A 21,917-nucleotide genomic window follows, 5' to 3' on the forward strand; every position below is an offset into this window, starting at 1 on the left:
AGGGTGAAATCCTAAAAACACTAGGCTAGTTGATAATAGGGGAGTTAATAATGGTAATAACACACCAGCACTGAACTCAAATACAGTTTTGGTAGTGGTGAGCTTCAAAAGCTCTCACCTTGTTGAGCTTCTTTTGTGAAGTATCAGAAGTCCAGTGAGTAATGTTAATCATGTCTGCCCTATTTCCAACCCTAACCTAACTTCTCAAGTCATGTCTAATGGTAATAGTATTCCATTTAGTAGGATTCTGGTCTTCCATGGGCCATTACAAATTTGAGATCCTTTTAATGTTTATTAACTACAGTCCCTTCTGCTGCAAAACTCTTGCATTCCCACAATCCTAGCCACTGTTTTAAATAAGTAGATTGCAAGGCTGAAGGCCATGTTGGTAGTTTGCATCTTAATATCCTTCCACTCGAAGTAGGTGCTCTAAAGCAACTCTATTTCATATGTGGATGGCACGGCATGTCGTATGATTCGCTTAGAACTAAATGCGTCTGATAAAGTTTTAGCTTAGGTTGATTGGTCGGATCATGTTTCAGATGGTTTGTAAACTTGGCCACTAGCTCGTCAAGGGGTAACTCTTAACACTGTAAATGTAGGCACTAGTACTACTACTGCTGAAATGAGCCACTTGATAAACATATGTGCTGTAACTAACGTGCCAAAATGTATACAAACTGGAAAACTGGTAAGTAATGTCTTGGAACATCCCTCAGAACAGGGAGGTGAGGTTGAACAAAACACAGAGGAGAGGAAGACACTGAGGAATGAGGTATCTCCCTTTAAAATCTTGTGTAAGCTTATTGCTGAAAATTATCTAAAGTTGTTTAAGGAAAGTTCTGATGCTGCTTATTCTTCAGTGTCTTAGGAGATAGCATTTCCAAGTCTATTTACACCCCTCACTTATCTTAAATATAAAGTAAGTCTGGTAATTCCAGTTCTCTTTTAGTATTGAAGCATTCTATACCCAAAGACATTCTGATTTGTATAAGACTAATCAATTACATAATCTTGTTATAGATTACGATTTAATTTCTTGCCTTGAATCCATCATTACTGCTTATAAACAAAAACCTTGAAATGCATGGTTTGCTAGCCTGTTAACTAAAGAAATGCTGTTTTTGGCTAATGAAGTAGGAAGTGTTCTTGAAATCCTCCTCTTTGCAGATTCTATAAAAGGTGTTATTTCTAGTTATATTGAAGATAAATTCTCTGGCTGTCAAGATTTGAATTTGATTTTGGTTTAAGTGACTTGTTAGAAATAAAACTCAACCAGTCTGATTCATGTACAGGTATTTATAAGTATTGCCTGTTGCTCACTTGAATAGTAAATTAATCATTTATTTTAGGTAACAGAGATACTTCTGTTGGAGATAGAGGAAGGACCTGCGTGATGAACAACAACTTTCTTTTTGTCTGTAGTAGAAACTTAGATTTCACATTGGTTTTTGTTCATTTTAATATAAATAAAAAAATTTTGTATAAGTGTAACATGAAAGTATGAAGTGTTTTTTTTTTCTTTTCATTCAGATCTGTTGGCCCTTGCGGCTGCTATGGGAGGACTGGTTAGTGCTAGTCGAGGAGCTCGCACGGCAATGTTCTGTGCTTTAACACTAACTACCCATTTAAGTGTTGAGCCTTCCTTGGCAACAGCGGCAACACTTCCACCACAGTTTCTTCCAGGCTCGCATTCCCCAGGAGTGTCCTCATCATCCCCTACATTGAATGCTGATCCTTCACGGTCATCACCTTCCAGTGCATCAGTTTCATCAGCCTCTGTAGCTACCACTCCTAACTCTACTTGCTCTTCTTCCACTACTTCCTCATCCTCAATCTCAATCTCATCCTCTCCTACCTCCTCCTCCTCCTCCTCCTCACCAACTTCAGCTTCATCAGTATCTTTTTCATCAAGCACAACATCCTTAACTAGTGCCATGTGTGGCAAGAGTGTTGGTGTTACATCACCAACCACTGTTAACACTACAACTACACCAGTGGCTTCTGTGATGAAAGAAACTTCGCCTTCACCTATTGCAGCATCAGCACCTGGGAGGTTTCTTTCTACTGGAGGGAAGGCTGTGTCATCATTATCGTCCTCTGGGTTGAACCCAGCTTCTGTGTCAGTGGTGGAACCTGCCTCCACTACTTCCTCAACCCCCCCTCCATCACCTGCAGATAAGTAATTTATTGTGGTTGAGAGGAGTAAAAGGGTTTCAGTATGAACAAATTAGAGGAATTCACAAATGGAAAGATATCCTTATGCAATGTATGTAGGTCTTAAGACATATGGAGAAAGTAATTTGATGTTTATCTGGTGAAACAGAATACACTGATACATTAAGTGGTACGTCAATCAAATTATTTTCAAATCAAACTGTTAATAGAATTCAGGACATAATTTAGTATTGTAAGAAGCTCTATAACAAGAAAGATTTAAATATCTTTTGAACTAGGGTTGCATAGTTGTCAGGTCAAATGACTAAGGAGCAGTTGTATCAATTTTTGAATGAAATGTGACCAAAGCCTAATTTTCATCACCCAGGACCTGCACTTAACACTTTGTGCTTCATTTAAAAGGGTATTCTTAAAATGTTTTGTATTCCATTTGTGATGTATTAAAATTAGAATGAAGGTTAATTCAAAGGTTATTTTGCCAGTGTCTGGCGAGGATGATGATATAGTTTGTGTGTTGCTTGGAATGTGGATATGGTATGATTTTTTCCATTCTAAATATTGCTATTAGGCTAAAAATTTTCAGCAATGACACTTTGTGTATTGACTTCTTGACCACAGAAAAAGATGTCATTAGATATTTTGATGCTGGCAGTTGTGGGAGCAATTCCTGTTTGCTACCAAAGACTTGTCTAGCAGTTGGTGGTTTTAAGAAATACTATTTGCAGTTAGTGACCGCTCAACTAGACAGAAACCCAGTCGTTAAGACATGTCCAGTGTCTTAAATCTGATGTCCCTCATTAATGAAAACTTAATATTAATACTAAAATGTTTTATATTTGGTTCAAGAAAAAAGTATTGCATATCACAACAAAGAAAAATCATGCCATTCCATTATAGATGAAAATATTTACCTATTTAGTGTATATGTATGAATGTGTATGTATTTATATTAGTATTTGTATACAGTTGCTGAGAACAGCTGTAATGTATGCAGTTACTCATATGTTATATACAGTATTTTCATTCATAGATATGTACCTAAGTACAGACATCCTTTAACATACATATTTTCCTATTTACACAAAGTTGTAGTACATATGTGTACATTCATTGACACACACACATACTCACACAGGCACATGTTTGTAATAAGTGTTAGGTTCATGAATGGGTAGAAGCACATTTATGGAGTTAATTCTTACCCTGAAAATAGTTTAGTTCTGCCCAGCCTTTCAACAACAGGATTAATGGTTAAGAAGTTTTTAGGAAATATTGTGGTAATAATTTTAGAAATGTAATCTTCATTGTAACTATTTTAGTTTGTTTAAGGGTAATATTGTAAGGAAAAAATCTACTTGTGACTAGCATGTTTATTTATTTTAATTATATTGCCATTTTGTCTGGCTTGACATGTAAAGGAAAGTAATCTTAAAAGCATTTAAGACAAATTACTTTCAAGTTAAAGTATCCATACAAGAAGGAATTGCCAGATTAATCATGCCGTTAAGGGTAAATTTTTTATTATAGCATAGATTATCTAGTTTATCACCTCTGGGAATATATTTTATTTTTAGTATTTTAATTCAATACAAAGTAACTTTTAAAGATTTTCTTGTTGGGCTGGGCAGAAGACTCCACCACCCTTTAGGGCACACTGAAACACATTTATGGGGACTTCCCGTTGGTCTGTGGACCAGACACACTCATTATCTATGGGAGTTTTGGATGTAATTGAAAGTGTAGACTTGATGGCATGAACTATTCTAGAATGGTGTCCACAGACCTGTTATCTTATATATTTTTATCACTCGTATAGTGTAAAGTATAGTCAACAGGAAGCTTTGGCAGTGTTGCAGCAATAACTAAGCTCAGATCAGTCTCAGCAGATCTCAGCACTTCTCAGAAGTTAATACTCTTGATGAATGTGAAACTTTGATATCTAATTTACCTTACTGTGGGTCATTCCAATTGTAACAAATACTAGCATTGGTATCAAAGCTGATTAATTGAATGTATTATAACTAAAGTTTAATAGCATGTAGCTAGATGTAAAAGTGTTGAACTAGTATATAGCACTGTCTGTTTGTTATCTATTTGTCTGGAGGGACAGTACAATTATTTATGAAATTCATTAGTTTCGTAATCAATGAACTTGAAGATTTGCATCAAGAAATACTCAAAAGTAATAGCTTTTAGAGAAAATATGTTTGAAGCTGTCCGTAATCAACTCCTTTTTGGATGATTCTCAAGTTTGAGAGTGCTGGGGTTCTTGCTGGGGACGAGCAAACTAGGCTTCTTCGGAAAGGGTTGTAGCTTAAACTTACTGTGATAACTATTGCATGGTAATGTGATTTCTGTATTACTAATTAATCCTACAATAATGGAGCTAATCTCTGAAAGAGCAACTTAAACAAGGAACAAGTGAGTGCTACTCGTATTTTTAACACCACTTCATGTTTATGCAGAAAGAAAAGTATTGAATTAAGGAATTCATTGAATTTTATTGGTTGAATATGCTTTTGGATGTCCCCATTGTTGCTTCCTTCAGCCATTTCAACCAGTGATATGTTATGGTTGCATTTCAAGTACAGTACTCATTAACCCAGTGATGTGTCATGAAGAAGCTTGGTGATCTTAATGATAATTCCTTTCTTATTTAAACAAAGCATGCATTGCTCGTGTGCGATGAATCAATATTAACTGTTGTTCCATGTGAGAGAACGTGCCAATTCTACTCTAGCTCCTTTAACGAGTTCGTACTGTTCTCTATTATATTATCATACCTTTATGGATGTCCTCTATAATTTTCTGTCTTGAAATCTTTCAGTTATACAGTATATATAAAAAGTATATTTATGAATATATATAAATATATATTATTTTTAATTTTTGGCTTTTGTATGATCTGAATTCTATGGGCTTTGCGGAAATCGGAAAAGCCAAAGTAGGTTGATCTTTGTGCTGTTTATTGATGTTCTAGTCTATTACAGGATGATTTTCTTCTGAGGATATTTTTTTCTTTTGTATTCCTCCATACAGTTATTTTACTTGGTGCAATAAAATGCCAATGACAAGAAAGTTGAATAAAGGAACTATTGATATTGAAGTCTGTCTCTGTCTCTCTCACATATTAATATTGAAGTCTCTTTCTCTCTCTCCTCTCTCTCACATATTAATATTGAAGTCTCTCTCTCTCTCTCTCTCTCTCTCTCTCTCTCTCTCTCTCTCTCTCTCTCTCTCTCTTTGTTGCTCCAAGTAAGCCTGGAGGATGAACTGTTTAGGTACTATTCTTGGAGTAAGCCCACTTTTTATTTGTTTATTTTTTATTTTATTTTCCCAAGGTTGTTAATATAAGTGGATGCTCTTTTGATGGGGGTTTAAATTTTTGAAACTGGATGCATTTACCAGCTGTTGTTTTTATGTGCTTATACCTCCATAGTATTTGGAACTGTTGTCTTTAGTGTAGTAGGTTTTTGTGCCTTTTCATTCCCTTGATGAGTTCACAAAAATGTGAAAAAATTTATTGACCACTACAGGGGAACCTAGACCCAGTTCCTGCTGGTTCATTGTTGGATAACTTGTGACTGAGGCACCACATGGCAACTTGATATAATTGGTTGTCAGTCATTGCACTAACGATGCTTTGATGATTAATTAGTTTAATCTTAAAATGGATATACAATCTTGCTCTATTGCCTGAATTATGATTTTTCCACAGTACAGCTCACTTGAGTGAACTTAAAAGTTGCATGTGGTGTCTTATGTTGCATTCTGTGCCTCACCCTAGAATGAATTTTTTAAAATTATGAAATGTTGATGTGCTAAGGTATATTCTCTTAAAGGCCAGTTGGTCGTAGTTATAAGTAAAGTTTTGTACTTTGTTTCTCTGATTTATTTATTCTAGTATGAAACTTAGCACATTTGATTTAAAATAAATTGTTTCTGTGGCAATGCCTAGTATTTTGTACAAAGAGAATATCAGGTTATCTACTGTGGTGACTGATAACCATAAATGCTTAGGTATTTTATTATGTATAGGCTGTTTTATGCATCATGTGACACAATCAGTGAAAGTTTTGATACTGGTAATTTTTTTAAGTTGGTTTGCTGGTGCCAACATTTTCTGTGATCTGTAGTGGGATGACTACAAAATCGCCAATTTTGGTTTTTGGAAATCAATTGTCAGTTTGTCAAGCATATATATGTATGTGTATATGCAATATATACAGTATGTATATATATATATGTGGAAAAGGGAGCATAATATTTATATTTAAAAGCAGAGTCATAGCATAAATAATATCCCTACAAGCAAATTTTAGTAATTTATCTAGGCAAGTTTATTTCCAAACCTTATTTGATTGTAGTGTTATAAGTTTGAAAATGTTCTAGTTGTTACAGTTCAGTTTTCAGAAAGTGTCTGAAGATCTATAACTGAATGTTGATGGTTGGAATCCTAAAACTTGTAAGATTTATAGGTATTCTGTATAGATTTTGACACAAACTCTGAAGCCAGTATATAGGGAGCAGTTATTTTGTAATCACCAAAGAGTCATGGTCATAAAGAGAATTACATTGTTGTGCTTAAAGTAAAATGTTGAGAGAATAAGGTATTGTTATAGCTAATCCCGGTTACGACTTGGGGCTCCCTAAGTTGGTGGTTACACGATGACTTCTCTTTGTAGGTTTATGGCCGTCTAATGGGTGGGTGGACCAGCACAATCTCAGGGTCTTTGTTTGCTCCTTGGAATCTTGTGCTGCGTGAGTGATTGTAATAATCCAAGTATAGCGTTGGCAATATATCACAATTTTTGTTTCGCTAGTGTTAACTGCTATTTACCTCAAGGTCTTAAAATTAGCATTATATATTAAACTTATGGCCAAGTTCACAGGGCAATTTAAAGTGCCTCCCTTTGAGATGCATCCCTGCTGATTATTATTATTATTATTGTATTAGTTTCCTGCCTCCTACTCTGTCTCTCTCTCCCAAGTGGAGTACTATATGGAATATATAAATGATATTAAAAAAGTATTTCTACAGTGGTGGAATTGCACTGTGACTTGACTTTATGAGCACTGATTAGTCACTGACGTTTAGAAGTTTTTGAAGATGTTTCCGAGTAACTAAGTGTTAAGATTGCTCACAGTTTATGGGGGGTCGACATCAAGGGGTTGACGATAAGTAGTTTCCTCCCTTTTGGTTATGTAAGGAACTGTTGCTTTCTTTTGCACGAGATATCAATTTTAAAGTGAAGAAATGCTTTCTACTTTCTATGGGGGATTGTTAAGAGTTATGAGACACGCATCTTTAATTTTAATTGAATTATTCGGTTAACTGGTAAATTATAGGTCATTTAGTAGAATATACCAGCTGCATGAAACCATATAATGGAAGATCTTGAGGTGATGTCCTTCCCTTCTCCTTTGGTAGAGGGTGCAAGAATTGCTTGTGAATGGAAGGTTTGTTTTCCTACAATTGTGTGCTTGTGATTTTTTCAGATGTAAATTTTTTACAATAATGTTTAGTGATGTTATTTAGTCAACATGACATATGCCGTCATTAACATGAAAAGTCTTAAGTTACCTTCTACGTTGCGCTCATGATTACATACGCAAGTCATCTTATATACGGTATATTTATGAATTTTCTTTTTTTTTTCTGGTAAATTAATTTTCTTGCATTCTCATTGTAGGATTATATATTCTGGAGATCATTTATTGCTAATTTATTTTCGATTTTATCTTTATTTGAGTCTGACTGGAAACAAATAATATCTTATTAGAAAGTTTAGATTTGAGGTTAGTAGAGTTTCTCATTACTGTATATTCCATTAAAAACTTGTTAAATGAAAAGTGGTTAAATCTAATTGTTTGATTTTTAAAGATTTGTCTAATTTTACATGTATATCAGGAAAAATATTAATCGTACAATACCAAGACTATACTGTATGACAGTGATTATCGTAAATCATGAATTAAAAAGTATTTAACTTTTGTATTACGCTCTGGATATATAGTTCAGTATTATGATTGACTGAAGTAGATGAATAAAGGCATTAATTCTCATGAGAAGTAAACCTTTGAGGCAGCATTGTCAAATCAGACTTTTAAATTGCATAAATAATCTTATCAATCAAATAGATTGTAACTTTTCCCCGGAGAAGGAAAGGAGCGTAAATTAGCTTTTGTGTTGATGAGGAGTTATTTTAGTAATTTGCTTAGGTATGCAAGATTTTTGGAACCAACCCGGTTAACTGCTTTAATGAACAATTATAAAAAAATGATTGTCCTAATTCCAATTATTAGTTATTAGTTTGTATGAGCCAAGTTGACATCCCCTGTTCTATGATGAATTTTTACGTTCAAAGCAATAGCAATGAATTTTGCAAGTGTTGATGCCTTCCTTGCAAATTCTTCATGCAGTGGAGTATATTGATGTATTGCACATTGGTGTTTGAATGTTTGTACATTACTGTGTTTGCGCTGACTAATAACAGACAAGATGAGACCAAGGCTTAGGAATAAAGCTAGGATGAAATGTTATATTAAGCACTGAATATGTTGACGGGCCAAATAGTCGTGGGTTTCCGTAGAGGAAGGACGAAAGTTGTTATGTGGCTGTAGATCAAGCAAGGGGGTGAATGAAATTATAAATGTATTCGTATTCATTATTGGTGAAGCCTAATTTTACAAGTAACTGATTTTAGTCAATGTTTTGAGGGCCCTTTGTAGGCTTAGATGAGAAGATTTAAGTATTACTAGAAAATGTTACTACAATTTTATATTTTAGAGTTTTTTTTTCTGTAGGTGCATTAATTGACACAAATAGTAGAAAAGTTTAGAAAAATGGTTTTGCTTCTAAGACTTAGGGAGATGGGTCAGTTTTTTCATTTGAAGTAGCTTTAAGATATGTTTTCCCTATTTTTTGTATACTCATTTCCATTATAGCTTTTCATGTAATACTGCCTTGCGTTTGGTATGCAGCTAGTAGTAATTGTGAATAGTGGCCTGACGCGCTCGCTGATTTCATGCGCATTTGAAGTTTGCCTTTACTGGATCAGCATAAATAGGGTGTAAGGTGTGTTGCTAGTTATTCTGTAGGGTTCCAGTTCTATGAATGCTTTGGTCAGTTATGTGTTTGTGTGTATGTGATTGGACTGAGGATATAACGATACTCATAATAATAATCTTTACCTCCAATGATGTCGCCCCCCAGCGTATACTCGCGTGGGTTTAGGGAGCACTGGGTAAATCAGGTCCATTAGTATGTATATAGGATATTTAAATTATTGTTATTATTTTGCCATAAGTAAGTATTACTATCTTTATGAATATTTATCATATCTTGTATAATATGCTATTTAGGATACGCAATATGCTGATGTGTGACACTGAACATGACAATATATAGGTAACTTTTTCATCGCTGGTTCTCTGGATGGACCAAAATGTGGGGTCTTTAAGGTGTATTAAACAGTACCATAGTTAGTGTATCTCTTCCTTAAAGCCACCCTGGGTTAGCATTTTATTGTCATTGGGGAGTCGTAAGCATGACAATCAACCTTGGTCCACGTAGATACATGTCAGATGGGTACTAATTATTATTATTATTATTATATTTATGAAAAATTATAGTGAACATTGTGCACTAAGGCACTGACCCTAGAAGTATTGTTTAAAAACAAGATCTTGTAAATCTGAGTGGAATGTCATCTTCCTAGCTGACTCCTGTCGTTGGTAGTATTTTTAGCCCCAAATTAGGGTGTATGCACGAATTGCTCAAAGATATTTATGTCGTTATTGCCTGTCTTACATGGCCAAAAAAGAATTAATATGCATTACTGATCTGTGTAGTTTAGATTGGAATGTCCTTTTTGAGATTTCTTGTATAATTTTTGCAAGAGCCAGCATTTTATTTTTGTTATTAGATTTACCGTCATCCCTTGTGGTAAGCACTGTTGGTCTTATATTGTTGTACCAGCACTAGAAGCACTTGTGCATTATTTGTTTTCAGGCCAGATACTGAAATATGCAGCTCCCTATATCCCTCTCCCCACGACCAATAAACTACCACAAATATTGTAATGCACACACACAAAAAAGTTACTTGAAAAGTTGAATTCTGTATTTCTTAGTCTGTTAGATTAATTTTGTCTTATTTTCCTGTGTGATCAATAATAGGTGGTTAATTATAGATTTGTTCATCAAAGGTCATGGGATCTCTCTGTATCTGCCTCACTTTCCTATTTCCCTCCAATAATCAACCACTACTACAACAGCTACTACCTATAGTGCAAGGCTCAAGTTGGTGTTGCGAAGCAGTTGCGTTTATTATTTTGCATGACCCTACATGGTGTAATGATGGGTAAAATGAATTGTGATAAGAGGATTTACTGTACTGCAGCTGTTTGGCATTTCTAATATAAGTTATTTTGGTGCTCAGTCTTTTTATTGATTATGTATTTGGATATGATAAGAGCAGTTTTGATATAGTTCTTATACCATTTTTAAATGGAGGTAGATTTCAGAAAAAGGAACGTAATGTATTTGCATGTATGCGTATAAAATTGTATGTATATTCAGTATACTGTATTTGTTCAAATTTATGTACACATATACTTACATTCATTCATTTGTATGTTCGTACTCAGACATAATTATGGTGTTCTTATCCACAAGTACTTCATAAATGTGTTTGCTTGTATGTCTATACAGTATACAAATATGCATAGAATTTATATAAAACCAAATATGACATTTCACTTAAAAATGTTTTTGATGGCATTTGATGCAGTTATACTTAATTGGTACTTAGACCACAGAAATGATAAAGGTTTTAAAAAAGATAATTGTTCCCTCTTTGAAGTATGTGTATTTCTTCCAGCAAATCTATCATATAACTATAATAGAAAATTATTTGGGACCAAAGATGGATTACTCATTGTAAACTGGTATTCAGTAGTATTTTTTTTTTTCATACAGTTTAATTTTCCTCTGCTAATTTTGTTCTCAAGGTAACGGGAACCTCTGTGAAACACACTAAGTCATCAGGGTTACCAGTGATAGGCATTGTAATAAAGTATTGTAGTAGGAAATGATTCATTTATTGGGAGCCATATAGTTATCTGGCCTGGAATGCTATGGTTGTGACAGTTTTCTTACTTGTTGATAGGAAGCACCATCTCCAAAGCTTCATGATTTGTAGGAAGTAGGACATCAAAAATATAAATAAAAAGTTAAAAAAAAAATTTATAACATATCTATGTATTATATACAGTGTAATTTAATGAAAATTTTCTGAATGATATTTAAATGAGGTTACTTTTTATTATCAAGTAATGTCATGTCCCTTATGGAATCACTTACGATTAGTGATTGGCAGTAGTCTGCCACTCACTTCAGTTCTACACCAGTACCCTTATTATTAGTACTTTATTTTATACTAATGCCATAATGTACTCAAGGGGCTTAATGGCTTCTGCAGTGATTGCTGAATAAAGAATATATTTTATTTTACATGATAATATGAGATTTCAGTACAGGGTTGTATGTTTCTTGCATTATAACAACGGGTGGAATGTATTTGGATATTTTTGTTGAGTTTGTGTGAATGGGATTTATACAGTACAGTATACTGAAATAATCAACTATAGAAGTATATTTTAAGTGAATGTCATGAAAGATCTTTGCTTGTAATTTTAAAGGTTTTCAAAACTTGGAGAAAGAAAAATGAAGATATATAAGGAAACAGCAAAGCCAGTAGGTTACCAAGCATAAATTCTTTTTGAGATTATGATGTTTTAATTCTTTTGGGATGTTTCATTCTACTTTGATCTCAAATCTCAGTGTAAAATTATGGAGTTAGTTGCATTTCATGTAGATGATGGGAGCTATTCTAAGAGCATGTTTTAGAGTGAAGATTTAATACAGCTCGCTTTGAGGCTGATGATCATTTTAATAGTACTTGTTGGTATAATGTGTCAAGAAAAACTATTCCAAAGGCCAATTTCACTGTCAAGACTTTTTATACTGTCTTTTGTAAATTATGACCTTAGAGGATGTAATCATTTTTACAGTTTCCAAATGTGGATGGTGCCAGTAGTTAGTTTACAGAGGTGTTTTTTATATTTTGCACAGAACATTGTGATGTACCGGTAGCTCTGTTTAAGTTTAGGTGAAATGTAAATTGATGGTTTATACCATGCTTGTGCAAAAATAGTCATTGATAGAAATTTTTTAAACAACTTTTTTGCCTTGGGTGTGTGCAGTTCAAATTCAGGGGAGGGGAGGGGGGAAGATTTTGCTGTGCAGGTTTTGACCTCATAGACAAAATAGGATTTGCTACTCTTCATATTATTAGAACTGTATTTTGGAGATACACATTATCTTTTATACATGGAGGATGCTTTATGCTCATTTAAGTTAGTGTAAGTTTAGAAAGTTGAATGGCAGCTTTAAGTTATTAATTGAGCTACTGAAAACAGGACTCTTTCCCTTACAAAGCTGACCAATAGAAAGGAATATTGTAGTTTTATTTTGGCAGATTTTGGAATCCTAAAATGCCAGTGAATTTAGACTGGCATTACATTTAAGGGTGTTGCGACGATCATCTCTTTGTCTACTGTTCCTAGTTGGTTGGTTATTAATGACCATGAACACTAACCCATTTACTCATTTGTTGGAAAATCCTTGGTGACTAGCCCCTCTCTGGGTGATTTTTAATACTATTGTAGTCTGAATCTTACCCAGTAGTAAAAGTTTAGTTTTTCTTCAATCTTACTTGATAGTAAAACTTTTGAGTTTTTTCACTTCTGTTCAATATTTCATGCTGGCATTATATGAATACTACAGGAATATTCAGGTCTTTTCTATGCAGGAGCGGATATGACATTATTTGATGGAAAAAGGAATATTACTGATTAGTAGTATAGCATATTTTGCATATCCAGTACATTTACACCTGAGATGGTGCTGCCTCTTTATTGTCGTTCACTGCACTACGTCACGAGTATTTCTCCTGTAAGAAGTACAGATATCACTGCTCTTTTCCATATGCTAACTCAAATTCACTGCTTTACCGTCCATTGAAGATGAACTTCACTATCAAAGATAAGAAGATTCAAAACTTACAAAAATGGTTTAACGAAATGTATTATTTATACTGTCTTGGTTTTAAAAGCCTCATGATGGAACGAGTTGACTTCAGTAAGCTTTACAAAGCTCTTGTAATTCAAAGAGGTCATTTAAGTTTAATTTTCAGCACGCCCAGCTTATTATCATAGTCATGCTTTCTTTTATTGTCAAGCAGTATATAACCTCATTATACCAAATAACAAAGGTTAGATTAGATGCCATTCTTTGGAGCTTCATTTTTTCTAGGAATTGCTACCTTTTTCCTCCCCCAGTAGATGTAAAAAAATATTAAATACTGTTACTATGTTGACAAAGGACCTCTGTAATAGTCCTCAACTGGTCAGTTTCTTGCAATCCATTACTGCGTGTAAGTCCATGAGAGAAACAGATATAATAAAATTAACCCCATCATATTCTGGTGATGATGATAATGATAATTATAATGATGTTTATAATATATACACTATGGGAATTCAAGATTCAGTATATATTAATGATTAAGGGTTTTTATGTTTGATATGAAAGTTTGAATTTGTGGATGATGTTAATAATGTTAATATGCTTGCTAGTTCCTTACTACAGTGGCCGCTTTCCCTATTACACTTACTTGTGGCCTTGTTTGTGAAGTGTCGGTAGCCCTTGGCACATAGGGATGTGTGCCGCCTCCTACACTCCAAAACGACATAGAGTTGCATATTGAGGCACTTAGCAGCTGAGTTACCCATGCTACCTAACACTCAAGGGCCCACACATACATTGCAGGATGAGCCTTATTGCAGATCTAATAAGGGATATGGCCTGTCACCTTATTTATGATGATGTATCGAAAAGGATACCAAAGATTTGCTGTTATTGGTGTCATGTGTCATTGTGGATGTATTGATTGTTCATGTCAACCATTTCTTCTTCGATTTCCCCTTTTATAGGATTTTTGGATTGTAGGTCTTCCCACAAAATACACCATATCTGGGGTCGTCTGCCTCCTTTGCTGTTGGCAGGGAAAGTAATTTATATTTACTGGTACATTATAGGAGAAGAATTAAAAATTCAAAGGTGTAATCGTGTCTTTGGAAATCTTCCAGTTTTAGTATAACCTATTATACTCAAAAGTTTTGGAGAGTAATTTTGATCCTGAAGTGTGTGGCAGTGCACATCTCCTCCTTATTGTTTCACTAAACCTTTCTGTAGAGGATAGTAGTTGTGTTTTCTTGTAATGTAAGCATTCACTTTAGATAATGGCATTAGTTATTATTCCACAGAGTTCTCAAGACTAGCTCTTTCTGGTGTGATCAGGTATAATATAGACATTGTACGTCAGACCTTATAGATGTACTCTAGTTACACTTCACAATTTTGCTGGATGCTGCAAATGGGTTGATGTTCAAGTGATTCGTTATCTGCTTGGCAGATTCTGCTAATACTGTATTGAAATATAATACACAAATATAGGTATAAACAGTTCCAAAATACATATCATTCATCTTTTAAGATCTTCAGTGTTTTCAGCGATAGTAATCAACCACTGTCACCACTTTTACTCAATATAGTTTTATTATTTAAGTCAGATAAGTGTCATGTGATTGTAAGGAGATTAGGATTGTTTGCCGTTGTCAGGTATGTATGGTTACTCTTATGGACCTGTGTTGGTTTTCTTGTTATCTGTACTTTGTATTTTAAGGGATTTTGAATTTTTTCTTTGTAATAGTTGGTACAGTATACATATTTAGAGTACAGTATATATTAGGTGATAAGTGATGCCGAAATCTGCAAAATTTTATTTGTTTTCAAGTTAAGTATAATGAGATTTGAAAATCAAATACATGATGTAACATACATATGTTGAATGTGGCTCTGAAGATTAATGACTTTCTTGTGGGTGTCAGGTTATATACTTATGAAATGCTGATTATTATTATTTTTATTATTAATTTGCTTTAGAAATCATTTCTATGGTGCACAAAGGGGAAAGCATGGGGGAAGTATATATTTACATGATCAGCATTAGTGAGCCTCTGATAGCATGGACCTGAGACACACTTAAATTAGCAACACAGTTTGAAAGATCTTATTGCAATAGAGGCCCGAAATTTGCTGTTCCAAGTCCAATTTATGCTGCCCGATGCCTTTTCTATGTTGTATGTTATTGTACTACGTTAGTTTTTTGTACTCTTTAATTTGTTGACTTACGGAAGTGTGATATACGAAGGTGGAAAGTAATACTGTTATCATTAGGTTTCCTTGTGCTCCTTGTTATGATCTAAACTTTATCATATTATTATGGATGCAAATGTTATTTTAGATATTACTCTATTCAGCATCTGACATTTGACTTTTAGTTTTTGAGAAGGTAGCAGTGTCTTTATATTTACATTTAATTGTTTGGAAGTAGGTACTGGAGCGCTTCAAGAGTGCAAATTGTAGTCTAGGTATGATATTACTTAACACTAGTGTTAGTCGCGTAATAATAAAGTCATTTATTGCACCCTTTTGACTTATGGTTAGGTGTTACTCTTAAATGATATGCATTCAGTGGACGCATTGTAAAGCCAGTTATATTTTCTCTGTTGGTTTGTTTGAACACATTTCAAAGTCAGAGAAGATTACAAGAGAGAAGCTTCTCTGTTTTTGTTCATTCTGACTGTTTATTTTTTTCTTTTTGAGGACAAGCATTTCCGTTAATGATAGAATATAACAGTAGTTGCAAATCTTGTATACTTATATTACCCTATGAATAATACATTATAGGAAAAGTCTCAACTTATTGCTTTGTGCAAGCATTATGCAAGGGGAGAGGGCTGATTTTATTGTGATACTTTTCGGTTTCAATTTATAATTTAATTCTATTTTTTTGTACCTTGAACAACGGAACTTCGTTTACCTTTAATGGAATAGTTGCCTTTCATCTCCAATAATAATAAAGACTGTGCTTTTTAACACTGAAGAAGCTTTAAATGAAAATTGACTATAGTGTCTAACAAGATTCAAATTCCTTGAATCATAGGGAATTGTCTGTTGCTTTTATGTAGAAATTTAAAGTACAGTAATGTCATGTACCAATTTATCGCTTGTCGGGAAAAATTTGCCATAGATTGCTAAAATGTTATATCGGTATGTTTAGTTATGTATTACAATAGAAATTTTTTTATTGTTAAGATTTTGTCACTGTTACTGTGACTACAGTATTTCTGTGCCCAATTTATCATGGTGCATTTTTTTTTTTTTTAATTTCCCATCAGCTACTGGCTTCTAATTAAGTTGAATAATTTATGATAATTTTTCTGAGAAGCTGTATTTTATCTCGAAGAATGCTAGATGATAGTTTAGTAAGTGCAAATTTAATTTTTGTGAAAGAACACAGATGATTTCTTCCATGTTTTATGCGTGTGTACTTTTAATGCATGGCTAAGGTATAATTAATTTTATAGATAAAAAGCTTACACACATTAAGCTGATTTGTTGAAGCACATTTGGAAACCAAGTTTTGGCGTATCTCAGCTGCGTTCTTTCGATGGTATAAGTTTTGTTGACCATTTAGCCAATAATGTGTTCATGGTAGTTACTATTGGACAAGTAGTTATTCAAAGGCTTTGTTTCAGTGGTGTGGTATTCCAATCTGTGATTTTTCTCGTGCGGTTTGCAGCTACTGAGGTTGTCGGAGCCAACTTGGCGGACTGGGCAGGCACGTTCTTATAGATGGGGATTAGATGATGAAGAATCTAGATACAACAGGCTAATGAACACGATAGTGATAATTATTATGATAGTAATGATCAGTTAACTTCTGGATATAACAGTTTGGTACATTAGTCCTGCCTCCCCTAATCTTGATGGTGTACGCCAGATTTTGCACTGTCGCTATGATGTTTGCAGGCTGCTGTATTTCATCGTGACCTTATAATTTTCTTTCTATTTTCGTTTTCGTTCATAGTGGCATTTGGTACAAGTCACTGTCTGTGATTTCCTGTTGTGTAATGTTTACTTTCGTGCTGACAAAAGCTCTCTTGTGTTTTTCTGTGGCATTATGGAATATGGAGACAATATTTATGTGGTGTTATGTTTTTTTCAGTCTATGGATACCAAATACAAATTATTCCTCTTGAGTGGGTAAACTTTTTCACTTACATTTGGCTGTGGAAATTGCTTTTATATATGGATGAGCTATCATGATTTTTTTTTTTGCAGTACATTTCTATCTACAGTGCGGTGCATTCTATTTTATAAAAATCAAAACATACCAGTAGGTATTATATATATATACTGTAGTTTACACAGTATGTATCTGTATATTTTGATGTTGGAGGGCAGTAAATTGTTGATAGTACAGTATTGAAATAAATTATTTTTAACAGTTTATTTAGGGACAAGTAAAATTAATGGGTGGTTGTTGTTATGGCATCTTAGTGGAACCATCACAATTACAATATGTGGTAGGTAAAACATCACGTGTTAACATAGGCGATTTCAAAGTTTGTTAATTTCTGTAGAGAACTATACTAATTGTGTCGGTTCAAAGACCCTTGTTGATCCAGTTCAAGTTTTTTTTTAGGTGGATAGAAATCTGTTTAGCTTTTCTCTTATAGTTTCAAGTGCAAGTGGTTTGTCTTCCTTTGTGTAGTTAATATTTGAGAAAAGATAGCTTGTACTTTTGCATATTTTGTTATTAGGATGAAATCTATTAAAAAGATTATGCCGAGAGCTGCTTCAAATCTATTTCTCAATAAAGTGAAGTTCAAGTGTTAATCAACTCTTTATCAGCCTGGCAGCTAATGTTTTGACTTTTTTTTTTATACATAACTTCGTAGTATATAAATAAACAATGCAATACATTATATGGTAGTTTTTTGCAATTTTATTTCTTGCATAACAAATAGTTTACCCACCCCCATAAAAATTATATCTATAGATGCTGGTCACATCTATTTTTCAAAATTTTACTTGAGAGGTGCAGCTTGTTATATATAGTCTAGTAGCCTTTTAATCAAAATATGTTTGGGAGTTGTTATCCTTTTATGAAAATAGTTTTTGGCGAGTTTCTGTGTATTTCTTTATATTAGATTTTAATTCCTTTTAGATATGCTTATAAAATTTTATGCTGAGGAAAATATTTGCCAAAATTAGAGTTACTTCATCAAACTACTTGTTTGACAGATGCTTTGACTGCAGATAGACCACCCAATTTTAAAGGCAAAGCAAAATTACCCTTTTTGATCATTTAACCACGCACAAAACTACTCCTCTCATCTTGCCATAATGCGTCCCAATGGTCTGGTTTTGGTTCATCTCAGGTAGTACAATAATCATAGTTTATTTATCCTTGTAAAATGCAATGTATGGAGCCGTGCCAAACTGTTACAACAAAGATAATAGAGTTTATTGAAACCCTTGAATTGCAGCTTGTAAAGCCCCATTGTATTATCAGTAATATTAAAAATATAAAAACAAAAATACAAACAAAAAATCTTAAACCCTGCAGATAGTTAATTTTATGTAGTTTTCTAGGCATTGTGGGACCTTTTTTCCATTTTATAAAGCCAGGCATCTCTGGTGTAGCAAAAGGAAGGTAGATTGCATAGACGAAACACTCCATCTCAGATTTAAGTATTTTGTTGGTGGAATTTTGATATGTATGTATTGGTAGTTATTAAAAATTTACTTGCTGTATTGTTTAGTTTTCAAATATATATATATATATTTATATTTTTAATTTTTATTGCCTTAGGTTGAAAATAAAGCCAAAAGTCTGAGCAGACTACCTTTTTTTTTCTTTAAGTACAGTAACACATTATTGGGTTATCTGGTTGAGTGGAAAAACATTATATTTCCTTGTGCAATGTATTCCATAGGGTTTAGGTTTCCGATTTGGACGATTGGTATTGTGATTTTTGCTTTATATTGTGTAGCACTTGGAACAGGAATGGTGCTCTAAAAATAAAGACTGCCAAGTAGATTATTATAGAATCTTGTCATAAATAAGTTATAACTTTCCCTGTATCAAGTATACAGAGTAGTGTAGTTTTCATATGCAGTTTAAAAATGCAATATGTATTATATAAATGTGTATCACATATTGCAGGTTTCTGGTGTTTGCCCAATCTAGTTAGTTGCCTGGTTACTGGTAGGTCTGTAATATTCACATCCTAATTTTAAGATTTAACAATTTGATAAGTTTTAAAAACTTATAACATGTAATGTCTTTTTACTCATCCAGTGCTCTTTTCACTTTGGTTTAACTCTGGAAATAGCCCAGTTATTTATTTCATTGTGTTGAGTTTATTTTGACAATACCATACCTTGTGGCAAATTCACTCAAGTGAGTCATAGTTTTTATTGTGTATTTGAATCCCAATGTAATTTTAATAGGATTTTTTGAAATATAATGATGCTAATATTTTGCATTGCCAATCCAGTAGTGCTGGTCATTTTACATGTATTAAACTATGTGAAGATGGTTAATTCATTATTCAGATGAAGAACTGTGATGTATCGTATTTATTCAGTCGTAACCGGTGATCTTATTTGAATTATGCAAAATATGAAATATATTGCATGAATCTATGCTATGATTGTGCAGTTTATGGGGAAAATATCTTGATATTACATTACTTTTAACAATGTGGTTTGACAAATTCAAGGGTATATTGAAGATTTGACCATTTAAAAGAAATAATAGTCAATAGTCAATTAACCATTTTCTCTGCTCATAGATCCCAAAGACAGTGTACTTAATGTTGTACTTAATGGATATCAAAATAGAAATTGAATAAAGGTTTAACAGGTGTGTTTTTGAAAGAGGAAATTTTGTAATAATAATTGGTCAGTTGTAGAATACTTTTGTTAATGTATAATATTCATGTGCAGTCTATTACAATGTGATCTGATAATGCTGGATAAAATCTACAGTGCATTTTTATTATAGCATGATGTACCTGGAATCTTATATGATAAAGTAGAAGAGAATTGTGGTGATTTGTCATCCAAGTTGTATCTTGTGTCATTAAAATTATCGTGAGTTCCTTATGAGTATGTGGTACAGTATGCGCAAGAATTGACTGTATGATGGGGATTGGATAGGAGTGGATTGAGCGTTTGGTTTGTGATAATTTAACCTTTGGATGAATACGGTAAACAGCTATTCAAGATCTTTTGATTTAAAACATTACCAGGTTGTGAAGATATAAGATTATTGAGTTACAAGTAGTATGGTAGTTTGTGCACTATTAGTATATCATCGATATTTATTTAGTTTGGGGTTACCATAGAGGTAATGTGTCCTGTCATTGTAATTTTTTTCCAATTAACTATAATGTGATAGAAATGTAAGTTGAGTCCGAATTGTTAATATGAAAACAAAACCAAATGAAGTATGTTGTACCTAGAGTAAAACAACTTTTAAGGTTCAAATGCTTTGATCCCAGTGTCCAAAGTCTGTAATTCAATTGGTAAAGTAGTCTTTCAAGACATACAGTATATTTCATATTTGTATAAAGTCATCTTTGTCGATGAAAGTGCATAACAATTTGTCTTTCCATTTACTGTAGCTACATGTAACCATCTTTAAATTTTATTGTCAGGTTATAATGGATAACAAATTGGGGGCTGTAAAAGTAAAACTTAAATTTGTTTCAATAAGGGTTATCTTGCATGTCATAATAAGTGACGTACAGACAGTACTGATTTTATTTTATTCCAGCAAAAAATCATTTGAGTAAAACATTCATCACTATTTGCGTGGATTTTATCTTTAGAAAGCATTTTATGACCACTGTACAAATATGTATATTGTTTAATTGCATTTTTAAGAATTTGGTCACACAATCACCCAATTAACAAAGGCATATAGTGTAACAGATGCAATGTTATTCACTGTGTCACGTTTAGATGCCAAGTACACATACTGTAATGATATCAATAACTATTTGTAAGTTGTTTACCAAATTTTATCAAAGAATATAAACCATTGAACTACTGTGAGCCTGCAAGGGACAGTGTAAGTCTGGCGTGATACTGTAAATGCCCTCAAGTCCCCTGAAGGGCGTGGCCTTTGCTGAGCTGAGCAAAATAAACCAGTGTAGCAGTCATTTTTGTATTTGATTTCACCCTCTTATAATCAAGTGTAATTGGTCGAGAAAATTTTTTTTTTGCCACCTTATAGTTTGCATTTTGACACAGAAAATTTGATAAAAATGTATAATTGGATTATGCTCAAGTTGACTAAAAGACTACCAATTCAATATTACAGTTTTATCTTGAAGAGGACCTGCATGTGGGCTAATTTTCAGTGGACACTGGTTGCCACTGTTACGTGGCAAGAAATGCTTCTATGGATGCCCACACACAATTAGTTTTTAAATGGACGGTGTTCGTAGAGCTTCCCTATCCATTTTTTAATAGCACTACTGAAAAGTACCCCATATGCGGGGCTTCTAAAGGTAGTTAAAATTCAAAATTTATATGGAACCAAATTGCTAGTATTCAACAAAGTACTGTATAACTAAAAGCAGAAAGGGTGGTTGTTCCATTTCAAAATACTTAACCCTTATTTTCAGAATACTAAGCTTCAATTAAGTGGAAAAATTCAAATCTAAAAATAATATAAACAAATATCA

At 33.4% G+C, this 21,917-nt stretch overlaps 1 protein-coding gene across 2 annotated transcripts in view; it reads left to right on the forward strand.

The window, feature by feature from the left end:
• Positions 1 to 21,389, forward strand: part of LOC137618083 (uncharacterized) — an 82,840-nt gene extending 61,451 nt beyond the window's left edge. For both annotated transcript variants that reach the window (XM_068348059.1, XM_068348058.1), the window contains exon 8: positions 1,534 to 21,389. In XM_068348059.1, the coding sequence (XP_068204160.1) occupies positions 1,534 to 2,186 (653 nt within the window). In that variant the 3' untranslated portion in view covers positions 2,187 to 21,389. The remainder of the gene's footprint in view (positions 1 to 1,533) is intronic.
• Positions 21,390 to 21,917: the final 528 nt, after the last annotated feature.

The sequence above is a fragment of the Palaemon carinicauda genome, chromosome 24 (genome assembly GCF_036898095.1).
Source record: "Palaemon carinicauda isolate YSFRI2023 chromosome 24, ASM3689809v2, whole genome shotgun sequence".
In the NCBI taxonomy this organism is placed as follows: domain Eukaryota; kingdom Metazoa; phylum Arthropoda; class Malacostraca; order Decapoda; family Palaemonidae; genus Palaemon; species Palaemon carinicauda.